Raw genomic sequence first — 11,189 nt, 5'->3', positions numbered from 1 at the left:
TGTGCTTTGCCACAATTCTGTCTCTGAGCTCTTCAGGCAGTTCTTTTGACCTCATGATTCTCATTTGCTCTGACATGCACTGTGAGCTGTAAGGTCTTATATAGACAGGTGTGTGGCTTTCCTAATCAAGTCCAATCAGTATAATCAAACACAGCTGGACTCAAATAAAGGTGCAGAACCATCTCAAGGATGATCAGAAGAAATGGACAGCACCTGAGTTAAATATATGAGTGTCACAGCAAAGGGTCTGAATACTTAGGACCATGTGATATTTCAGTTTTTCTTTTTTAATAAATCTGCAAAAATGTCAACAATTCTGTGTTTTTCTGTCAATATGGGGTGCTGTGTGTACATTAATGAGGAAAAAAATGAACTTAAATGATTTTAGCAAATGGCTGCAATATAACAAAGAGTGAAAAATTTAAGGGGGTCTGAATACTTTCCGTACCCACTGTATATTACATATTGTAAAAAGGGGCATAATATGTCTCCTTTAAATTTGTCTATATCGTTTTTATTAATTTTTGTTCCAGTTAATTTGCAGTTGTTTTAATACACCACGTTAAACTAAACAAAAATGAGAAATGTTGCCTTAACTAGCTGAAATAAAATCAGTTTATTTGTATATATTTCTTACAGTTAACATTTATTTCATTTTGTGTGGTGTATGTAATAACCCTGAATAAATTGATCCAAAAGTGAAACTAAAGATATTTACATTGCCACACATGATTTCTATTTCAAATAAATGCTGAACTTTTTTATTCATCAAAGAATCCTGAAAAAGAAAATGTATCATTACAATAATATTAAGCAGCAACTGTTTTCAACACATTTAAATCAGCAAATCAGCATATTAGAATGATTTCTGAAGGATCGTGTGACACTGAAGACTGGAGTAATGATGCTGAAAATTCAGCTTCGCATCACAGAAATAAATTATATTTTACAATTTACATTTACATTTAGTCATTTAGCAGACAATTTATCTTCTGAGAACAGAAAACAGCTACTTTAAATTATAATAACATTTCACAATATTACTGTTTTTGCTGTATTTTTGATCAAATAAATGCAGCCTGGGTAAGCATAAGATACTTCTCTCAAAATATTTTGAACGGTAGTGTATTTTGTTTGATGAAGTGAGCTCTCATGAGCTCCACAACTTCTTCTTTAGAGGCTCATGTTGGAAGATGACAAACATCAAACTAGTATTTTCTTGACCCTTATGCCTCATTTCATGGCATACATGGTAATTACATCATCATCACCTGAAGAAACCGTTCATAAACAGGAGATTAATCTAAAGGTAAGATAAAAGCTCCCTCTCACTTTTCGTATGTGGCCGTGACGAAGAAGGCGTACATTCTGGTGTGTTTGTGGTGTCGGATCTGAATAATGAGTTCTGGGATGCCGAGCCGTATGTGGTTCAGAAGCCAGAGCAGCGTGTGGTCATCTGTGGTGTCTGTATGGAGACAAAAATAAACACCTCATCACCTATATGCTATTCAACTGAGATACACAGCAAAAAAACGACATCCATAACACCAAAATATTCGGTTTGTTTCAGCAGCTATTACTGTAGGTACAATGTGTCTGTTTGCATAAAATACCAATGTAAATTCACACAAAAACACATGGTTTCTATTTCAAATCTATGTCTTTATATTTTAAATTACAGTTGTACATCCTGTTTGCTTTATTAATGATAAATTCAGAAATTAAAATGGACTTCAAAAGGCATTCTGATTGAAGCACAATCCTGAAATTGAAATTAATAATTTTAGTATCATTGAGATACTACTATATTTTTTGTTAATATTTTGAATTTGATTTGATTTTTTTTATATTTTTGGCTTTTATGTTAATTTTAGTTAAGGTTTTAGTCATTTTTTGTTGTGTTGTTGTGTTTTTGTCTTTTTAAAAAAAAAAAACGTCTATATAGTTTATTCATTATTATAACAGTTTTCGTTTTTAGTAAATAATAAAGTTAAGCTAAATGAAAATGAGAAATGCTGCCCTGTTAAGTAGCTGAAACAAAAAAAAAATTCAACAATTTTTTTGTTTTCGTTTATGGTCTTAGTTTTAGTTAACCATAATAACGCTGATCTAAATTAACTGGTTTTATTCAAAAAATGTTAATTAATATTAACCTGACTACACTGGGGTAAAAAAAAAGCTTTTATTTTTATTTTTTAAGGATAAAGTCAGGTATAACTAGTAAAAACTATTGCAAATTTTCCCTTTATACAGTAGACAAAAGTGATAAAAGTATTCTATATGAAATAAAGACACTGGATCTTGTTCGCTAGCTACACTGTATGTGTAATTCTGCATGAAACTGGACGTTCTCACTTACAAACCCTGATTGTTATGATTGTATTTCACTCATTTGCACTCATTCGCTAATAATTGTGTGGATTATTTGCATTTACACATACAGGAGAACTTCTCATGGATATTTTCCAGCTAATTCACAGCATGTTCACAGCTTATCAGATCAAATGTTAATGAATTTGGAGAATCCTAAATGAGTGTCCTTGTGCCAGAAGTTAGTAATTAGCATAAAACACGCTCAAACCCCAAAGCAAATAATTATGCATCATACATTTTTTTTCCTCACATATTTGTGAAGCATGTCAAAAGTACTCTGGTGGTATATTATATTAATATATATCATGGCACTGAAAGATTACCACATTCAAATACCACAGTAATATCATACCATAATTTAAAAAAAAAGGTATTTTTGTAAGGAGTAATAAAGGTATTTAGTCAGTGTTTTGTAAAAAATATAGAAAGAAAGAGACAGGAAAAAATACATCTAAGGCACCTGCAAACGTCATAAGGACATCACAGTTCTCTGTGGGCACCGTCTTCATCCAGGATTTATGGGACATGATGTGTCTCCCGGCCTGCAGCAGCCGCTTCCCAAATAGCTTATCTGAGAAAGAGAAAAGAAAACAAACGTCAGTCACTTTACAATGTTGCTATGAACAAACAGAGCCAATCCATGCTGTTATTCTCCCCCTCGCTCACGGTGCCGAGTTTAAATGTCACTGTCATTCCCCTCGAAACATGAGAAGAGGAGACATAACCCAACGCTCCAGCGCTGGAGTCCTGACAGAGTCTGAATATGAACAATAACCTCAGAGACCTGAGAGCACGACTAGTTGTGGTGTGGTGTTTGTGGAAAATGTTTTTTTTGTTTTTATAAATACGAAACATAAAGATGGAAGTGAAGATGTATATATATATATATATATATGGCCATGAACAAAAGACAAAGAGAAAATCACTCACTGCTCTTACCTAAATAACTTTTATAGCTTAAATAAGAATCAGTGCATATTGAATTCAAAGAGTAAATACTACGCAGTGTTTTATTTTTCCTTTTTATTATTCAGTTCCTAAACTCATGTTAACATTATTACACTAATGTTAAAATGGCATTTTTATGTAATGCTCGAGTAAAACACTACCGTTCACTTTCAGAAGTTGTTGTAGGGGTGCTTTCTTATTAGAATCAGAATGAGCTTTATTCACCATTTAAGTGTGCGCAAACACAAGGAATTTGTTGTGGTTTTACAGGAACTCTTGGTACATACATACATACAAATAACCATATATATATGACACAAGATAGTTATAGAAGTTCACAGAACTGACTCCGCAACAGCTGAGTAAAACGGTTTCATCTGAGCATGTGGCACTTTAAGCGTTATCGTATCGAATATCACATTATTTAATGAGTTATTGCATATTGCATTTTTTTCAATATCGCACAGCCCTAATATATACAAGGAGTACCTATTTTAAATTTTGTATAATTTTTTCAAAAAATTGTACTTATCAAAGAATCCTGAAAAAAATAAATGTATCACAGTTTCCACAAAAATATGAAGCAGCACAATTGATAATCATCAGAAATGTTTCTTGAGCAGCAGATCAGCATATTAGAATGATTTCTGAAGATCCTGTGATACTGAAGCCTGGAGTAATGATGCTGAAAATTCAGCTGCGCATCACAGGAATAAATTACATTCTATGACTTATTTTAAGTTGTAATAATATTTCTCAATAGTACTAGTTTGGATCAAATAAATGCAGAAGATGCTTCTTTCAAAAACATTAAAAACTCTTACAGACTCAATGATTACATATTCACATACATATTCATAATAGCACGATTCACATTCAAAACCGTGATCTTTTTTTCTCAGAAGAAAATATTATTGCTGTTATTCTGCTGTTGCTGTTCTTTAATAACGGAGATACGAATTGGAGTTCTTTTTGTGTTTTTCTTTGTTACATTTGAGCAAATGCATCTTTTATCTTTGTTTCTTTCATGTCTCATTGTCCTGCTTGGCACTGCATCGTTGCCTTTCCATTTGTTTGACCAACGCCAAGCAGGAAAGTGTTTAAAAACAATTACTATTTTTGCAAATTCTATTTGCCGATGCGAGAGGCACGTCTCAAAGAATTTCTTGGTTGGAACCAAGTGGCAACCTCCGGCGCTCTCTGTGAAGCCAACACGGAAGTGACTTAAACTGTAACTCGTCAACTGGCCGCTACAGGCTGGCTGCAAAAGGGAGTCAATCCCATAGACTCCCCATGTTAAAATGCCCAACTTTACAGCAGAAAATAACATGTTTACGGCCTGGTTTCAAAAAATTATTTTGGTCTATATAGCTAATTTTGCCCTTCATGACAACTGTAAGGGGGGTGAATTTTTTTATAACTCATCCGTTTAAATCATATTAAGCTTTAAAGTTCTGCATAATTAAGGGTGTGGCCACTTAAGTGACAGGTGGATTGCCACTGCAGACACTGCCATCGAGCTAGTTCTGGTCAGTTGCGTAGTGTTTTTGGCAGTGGCCGCTCTGTAAATGTTCAGCTGCTCACAGTGGCTTCATGCTCACTGATGCATGACCTTCAGAAAGTGGGGCACAGTCTACATGAATCCAACACAATCTCAGGTCACTATCCAGCACTTAAAAAAATAATCAGATTGTCATAAAATATTGCCAAATATCACCAAAGCGCAACTATATGCACTTGAAGAGCATCTGCAACAAGAGCCTTTATGTGAAGGATAAAGAAAACTATTCCTATTATTTAAAATGTTTGTAAGTAAATCATTTTACTGTGATGTTCCTAAATTCCCTGCATGATGCATCACAATTGTATTTGATTTCATAAATAGTTTGTGCACCAGGGTGTTCATTTTACGTTTATTGCATTATTGTATCATTTGTGTTACCCTGATAGTATTTTGTTTGTTAATGCTATATTAAGAGAGAAGACCAGCAATGAAATCTGTGAACGTCTTAATGGAGGCCACAGCATAAAAAGTACACAAGCAAAGGCAAATCCTCTTTACTTTTGGATTCTTTTCAAACGCAGCAGTGATTTGCCATTTCTGTTATCAGAGGGGTCATCAGGACAGACATTATAAAGTGCTACAAACGTTTATTTCTAAATAAAAAGGTGCTGAAAAGGAAAGTACTGCAAAAGAGCAATATTTCATACTGCTGATGAGCCAAAAACGCTGGTAATTACTAAAGCATATGAACAAAGCCAGTGAAGAATTTAATGCATGGGCAGGTATGGAGTCACACGGTGGTGGACAACAATAGCACAAAAAGTGATTTATTAAAATAAATGTTGATACAGTATATTAAAAAACAAATATTTCATCTGCAAATGAGAAATATATTTACTGTTTCCATAAAGCAATTCCTGTGAAGCAGATACTCATCTACTCATATGAATGGGGCACTGTGAAGGAAAGCAGAAATTATGAATGACTTAATGAGCTGGAATTTGAATACATGCTTTGTCATTTCATAGGGCACAACGAGCTGATTAATAACCAGTACCATCAAATTGTCTTAAAGTAGAGTGTAAAAGAAGAAAACATGAAATGAAGATTTGCAAATGGGCTTTTTAAACATACTGGCTTCGGTTTGCCATAAACCCACATAATACAGTACGAGTAAGTGTGAAAAAAAATAACAACTCGAAACTATGTTTGGCACACTCTCAGAAAAAAAGGTACAAAAGCTATCACTAATCATTATCACCAGCTATCATTTAGGTACTAATAGCTTTAAGGTTCTTATATCCACCCTTTAGGTGTAGCTTTTGTGACCGCTTTTGTACCTTTTTTTTCTGAGAGTGTGTACTTCAGACTCATAAATCACAATGTAACGTGGTTTTGTAACTTCACAACACAGGACCTCTTCATAGTCACTGCCTCCAGGCTCCAATTAAAACTATGTCAGAGCTTTAACATCCATCTAACATTTTACCACGGTGTTCAGGTGAGATATTTGCACCGGTTTACAACAGCAGATCTCTAATAAACACGATTTATTATACCTGAACTAGTTTGTGAAACTGCCATCCATCATCAAATTGCTGGCCTTTCATTTAGCTTATGAAATAACAAATTAAGTCTAAACCCACTGCATAACCCTGAAAGACACAGCCCAGGATATACCAAAAGCAACAAATCCAACATATAAATCATCACAAACAAACAAAACTATTCTCTTCATACCGAGGGAACAAGATGATCTTATATTGATTTTATACAAAAGTTCAATAAACAAGTTTATTAGCCTACCAGTCGCTATTATGATGTAATTCACATAACAGATAAGTAGCATACACTAAACAAAAGAACTGATACCTGTTATTCATAATTTAAGTATTTTCAAGAGAAAATGTTTGAATAAACTGTTTGAAAGATTATTGTCAGAATAAAGGCCCTGAAATACTATATACAGTTGAAGTCAAAGGTTTACATACACCTTGCAGAATCTGCAAAATGTTAATTATTTGACCAAAATAAGAGGGATCATACAAAATGCATGTTGTTGTTTATTCAGTACTAATCTGAATAAGATATTTCACATAAAAGATGTTTACATATAGTCCACAAGAAAAAATAATAGTTGAATTTTTCAAAATAACCCCATTCAAAAGTTTACACCCCCGTGATTCTTGATACTGTGTTGTTACCTAGATGATCCACAGCTGTGTTTTTTGGTTTAGTGATAGTTGTTCATGAGTCCCTTGTTTTTCCTGAACAGTTAAACTGCCTGTTGTTCTTCAGAACTGAAGCTCCAGAAGTAAAAATGATGCATTAAGAGCCGGGGGTGAAAATTTTTGAATTTGAAGATCAGTTTAAATGTAACTTTTGTAGCTTCTGAAGGGCAGTACTAAATAACAAAATATGATATTTAGGCGAAATAAGAAAAATGTACACATCTTCATTCTGTTCAAAAGTATTCACCCCCAGCTCTTAATGCATGGTTTTTCCTTCTGGAGCATCAGTGAGCGTTTGAACCTTCTGTAATAGTTGCATATGAGTCCCTCAGCTGTCCTCAGTGGGAAAAAATGGATCTCGAAATCATGCAGTCATTGTTGGAAAGGGTTCAAATACACAAAAATGCTGGAAAACCAAAGAATTTGTGGAACCTGAAGGATTTTTCTGAAGAACAGCAGGCAGTTTAACTGTTCAGGACAAACAAGGGACTCATGAACAACTATCACAAAAAACACACACAAACACACACACACAGCTGTGGATCATTCAGGTAACAACACAGTATTAATAATCACGGGGATGTAAACTTTTCATCGAGGTCATTTTTATAAATTCAACTATTATTTTCTCTTGTGGACTATATGTAAACATCTTTTATGTGAAATATCTTATTCAGATTAGTACTGAATAAACAACAACATGCATTTTGTATGATCCCTCTTATTTTGGTCAAATAATTAACATTTTGCAGATTCTGCAAGGTGTATGTAAACCTTTGACTTCAACTGTACAACTACAATTGATTAACAATCTCAGAGCTTACTGGTCTGCTTTAAAGGTTTATCAATTACTGTTAAAAATCTGTATCCTTATGGAGGTGGTACCATAGTTGGATTTAGTTTGAAATGACGTCACGCCAGTTCAGTCGTCATTTCACTTGACGTATATCAGGGCCTTTACAATGATCATTTATTAGTAAAACTGAAAAGGAGGGGTTGTTAGAATAATCAACTAAATGATCGAGACTTCATAGTTATCAATTAATTTTGTAGCCTTGTTTTTTTAAACAACACCCTTTTCAAATAAAAACAAATACTTTTTTGCATTTTGGCAGTTCATTTACATGGCAACAGCGTTTTGGGGGCCTGAAAATGCTAACCTTTGAAAACTGGTTTCAAAGCGCAAGTTTTTGAAAAAGGTGAAATTTGTGAAAAACGTGAATTTGTGAAAAACGGTGACATTATGTGCATGCGTATTACATGTGCGGTCTATAGACCTTATGTAGCTCCGCCCCTTTTCAACGCTGCGCTTCTTGGGTTCTATTTTTCATTTGTATTTCCACAGTGTGAAGATCGTACAAATTTCTGAACCGCTCATTTTAAAATCTTCCCGGTCTACTGACATTTGTTATGACATCTGCTTCGAACATTACATTCCCGATAACTTAGTTAACTCTAAAATAAATAAATCCACTTCACAAGCTAATTACTCTTCAACAGTGGTGCTATAGAGCTAACGCAAATACGTAAGTTCAAAGACAGAATTCTAAAGATGGCTGAGCACTTGTTTCTCTGGCGCATAAGGCCTATCCACCTGATTTTTCCTGTAAGAGTGGGCGCAGCCATTTTTAAATGTAATGTGTCTGCAGTGTCATCCGCTTCCAGCTATTTTTAGCTGTACAAAACAGCTCGTTTTGCTGCTTGATAAATGTATTATCTTAATAATGAACACTGGTTTGTAGTACAAACAGTTTTACTGTTTACTGGTATTCTTCTCTTTATTTATACAGTGGCTAATGAACCGGAAGTCTCGCACATACACAGAAAACGGCTTACTTCCACCTTTTGCGATGTACACAATGACAACGCCAACTACTGGCCTGGCATGCATAATACAGCGTTTTAGTCGTTTTGTGTGGATTCGAGAAATGTGCCCTTGGAAAACACCAGACTCACCCAAAAATGCTTTTACTTTCAAAAAAATAAGAATAAAAATAAAAATGGCGAACAGAGTGGCTACGTTTACATGCAACCAAATAATCCGTTTGTAATCGGATTGCCAGCTCAATCGGACTGATCACGATCTGATTGAGCTCGAACGAAATTTCGACCGGATTGAAAGGGGTGGTTTATTCCTTTTCTAATGCGATTGAGAGTGCATGTAAACGCTTGATCGGATTGAAAACCGAAACGGAAATGACTGTGCATGTGCAATGACGTAGAAATTGCGTAATGACGTATGACGGCACAGCGGTTTGTAATGGAAAAATATTAATTCTGCTGTTTAAAACAAATAAAGAAGCAGTGTAGGAGAGTGGTTATTATGTGCAAACAATGGGAAGCTCTATATTTGTGCAGTGTGCGCAAAAATAAATAAATTAGATTTGAAGCTTGTGACATATAAACATCAACCCGAACACTTTATTTAGCCTTCATGTAAACACTACACTCAGATTCATAAATCGGAATGAATTCAGTCCGTGCATGTAAATTGTGCATGTAAACATATCCAGTGATGTAAAAGACCCAATGCTGTTGGACTAAATATCAGCACTCTTGGAACAGGGTTCATCCAATCAGATTCGAGGACCAGAACTAATTGTTGTATAATGCTTCACAACAAGCCACAATAAGAAGGCCATCCAAGCATCAACAAACCCCAAAACAGAAGATGATTTCAGCAATAATATCGCCTCAGACATCTTGAACCTGCCCAAAGGCCTGTGAAAAAGGACTAATCGAGAGCAAAAAAGTAGCGCACGGCCCATATTATATGTAGACTTACCTTACAGCTCCACTCTTGCATTTGAACTGATGCTGCCGCATGACCTTCTATAGGCCACACATACATCAATCAGCAGGGAGAGTTTAATGCATGCATAATGGACATACAGAGCAGACAGCATAACAAAGCGCCGCATTGTTCATTCTGCTCGAAGGACATGCCGTCTGTCCCTTATGCCCGCGTCACATGCACCTGTCCCGTCCGTATTTGCCCTCTCCAGACTCACCCAAAATGCCCGCTGATGTGGACTGAGGGGCAGCGCTGTGCTGCTGCTGCTCTGGCCGCTCCGAGTCTCCTTGCGCTCGGTGTCTGTGCCGCGAGCTCTCGCTGTCGCTGCTGCTGCTGATGCTGCTCGCCGATGATGCAGCAGCGGCCGCCGCCGCCGTGTCGGGCATCATGCTGCTGCCGTTTCAGCGGGCAATGGATGCAGAAATGGGGCGCAGTGTGTGTGTGGATACACACTGGCTGGGTTAAATGTAGGTGAGGGTGAAGTGAAGGTTGTTGTGAGTCATCCTGTTGCGGGATGCGAGGAGAGACCGACTGCGGCGTGAGGAGGAGTACTATGGCGGAGGAGGGACAAAGAAGGGGAGAAGAAGATATTATACACCGCCTCTCTCTCTCTCTCTCTCTGTCTGCCTTTGCTTTCAAACACTCAGATCCAGATATAGTCCACTCACACTGCCACCTTCTCATAGGAGACGTTCATTAGCTGGCTGACCTCAGCATGAGTGTATATTGATGTAGCCTATATTGATCTGTACATTAGAAATCAAACCTCAGCATTTAGGATGGCAAAACTCTGTAATTCATTTGGGCTGAAGGTTTTACAGAGATTTGCTTACATGTATGTTATGATATGCAATTATGCAGTATTTTACCTTTAACTTAATTTCTTCCCAAAAAGTTAAAATGATTTTTTTTGAAATATGATGAACATTTTTCTAATTATTCATCCAGGTCTGATGGCAAGTTTTAAACAGAGAATAGCCTGTTTTCATATGGGGCCCTATGATGAAAAGGCAACATAAGTCCTTCTAGTATTAAGGATATATTTTAATATTCATTTAGGTTCTCCATCCAGACTACCCAGCACAAAGTGACGATTTGAAGACCAGAAGTGTCCTTCATTTTGTAGTATTTTTGCATTATGATTTAAGAGCATCTTTATCAGGTGCCAAATAAATATTTCAAAAATAATTAATAAAATATGATGATAATAATAATGTTTTAAAGTTGACTGCTTGCAAATTCAAGGCTTATTTTTCATAGTTGTTAATAACAAGATTGACACAAAGATTATTGGAGTATGTTTGCAAGAAAAGTCTTATCAGTGTCACCCTGCCTTTTC

At 35.8% G+C, this 11,189-nt stretch overlaps 1 protein-coding gene across 1 annotated transcript in view; it reads right to left on the bottom strand.

Moving 5' to 3' along the window:
- Positions 1-10,426, bottom strand: part of LOC107597162 (anoctamin-8-like) — a 32,489-nt gene extending 22,063 nt beyond the window's left edge. The window contains exons 1-3 of the mRNA XM_016288112.1: positions 10,068-10,426; positions 2,834-2,944; positions 1,333-1,465 (exon numbers count right to left, since the gene is read on the bottom strand). Of these exons, the coding sequence (XP_016143598.1) occupies positions 1,333-1,465; positions 2,834-2,944; positions 10,068-10,239 (416 nt within the window). The 5' untranslated portion in view covers positions 10,240-10,426. The remainder of the gene's footprint in view (positions 1-1,332; positions 1,466-2,833; positions 2,945-10,067) is intronic.
- Between the last annotated feature and the right edge of the window lie 763 nt (positions 10,427-11,189).

The sequence above is a fragment of the Sinocyclocheilus grahami genome, unplaced genomic scaffold (genome assembly GCF_001515645.1).
Source record: "Sinocyclocheilus grahami isolate Dianchi unplaced genomic scaffold, SAMN03320097.WGS_v1.1 scaffold229.1, whole genome shotgun sequence".
Lineage (NCBI taxonomy): Eukaryota > Metazoa > Chordata > Actinopteri > Cypriniformes > Cyprinidae > Sinocyclocheilus > Sinocyclocheilus grahami.
The sequence above is the reverse complement of the archived record's forward strand: the minus strand, read 5'-3'. Positions and strand labels throughout refer to the sequence as shown.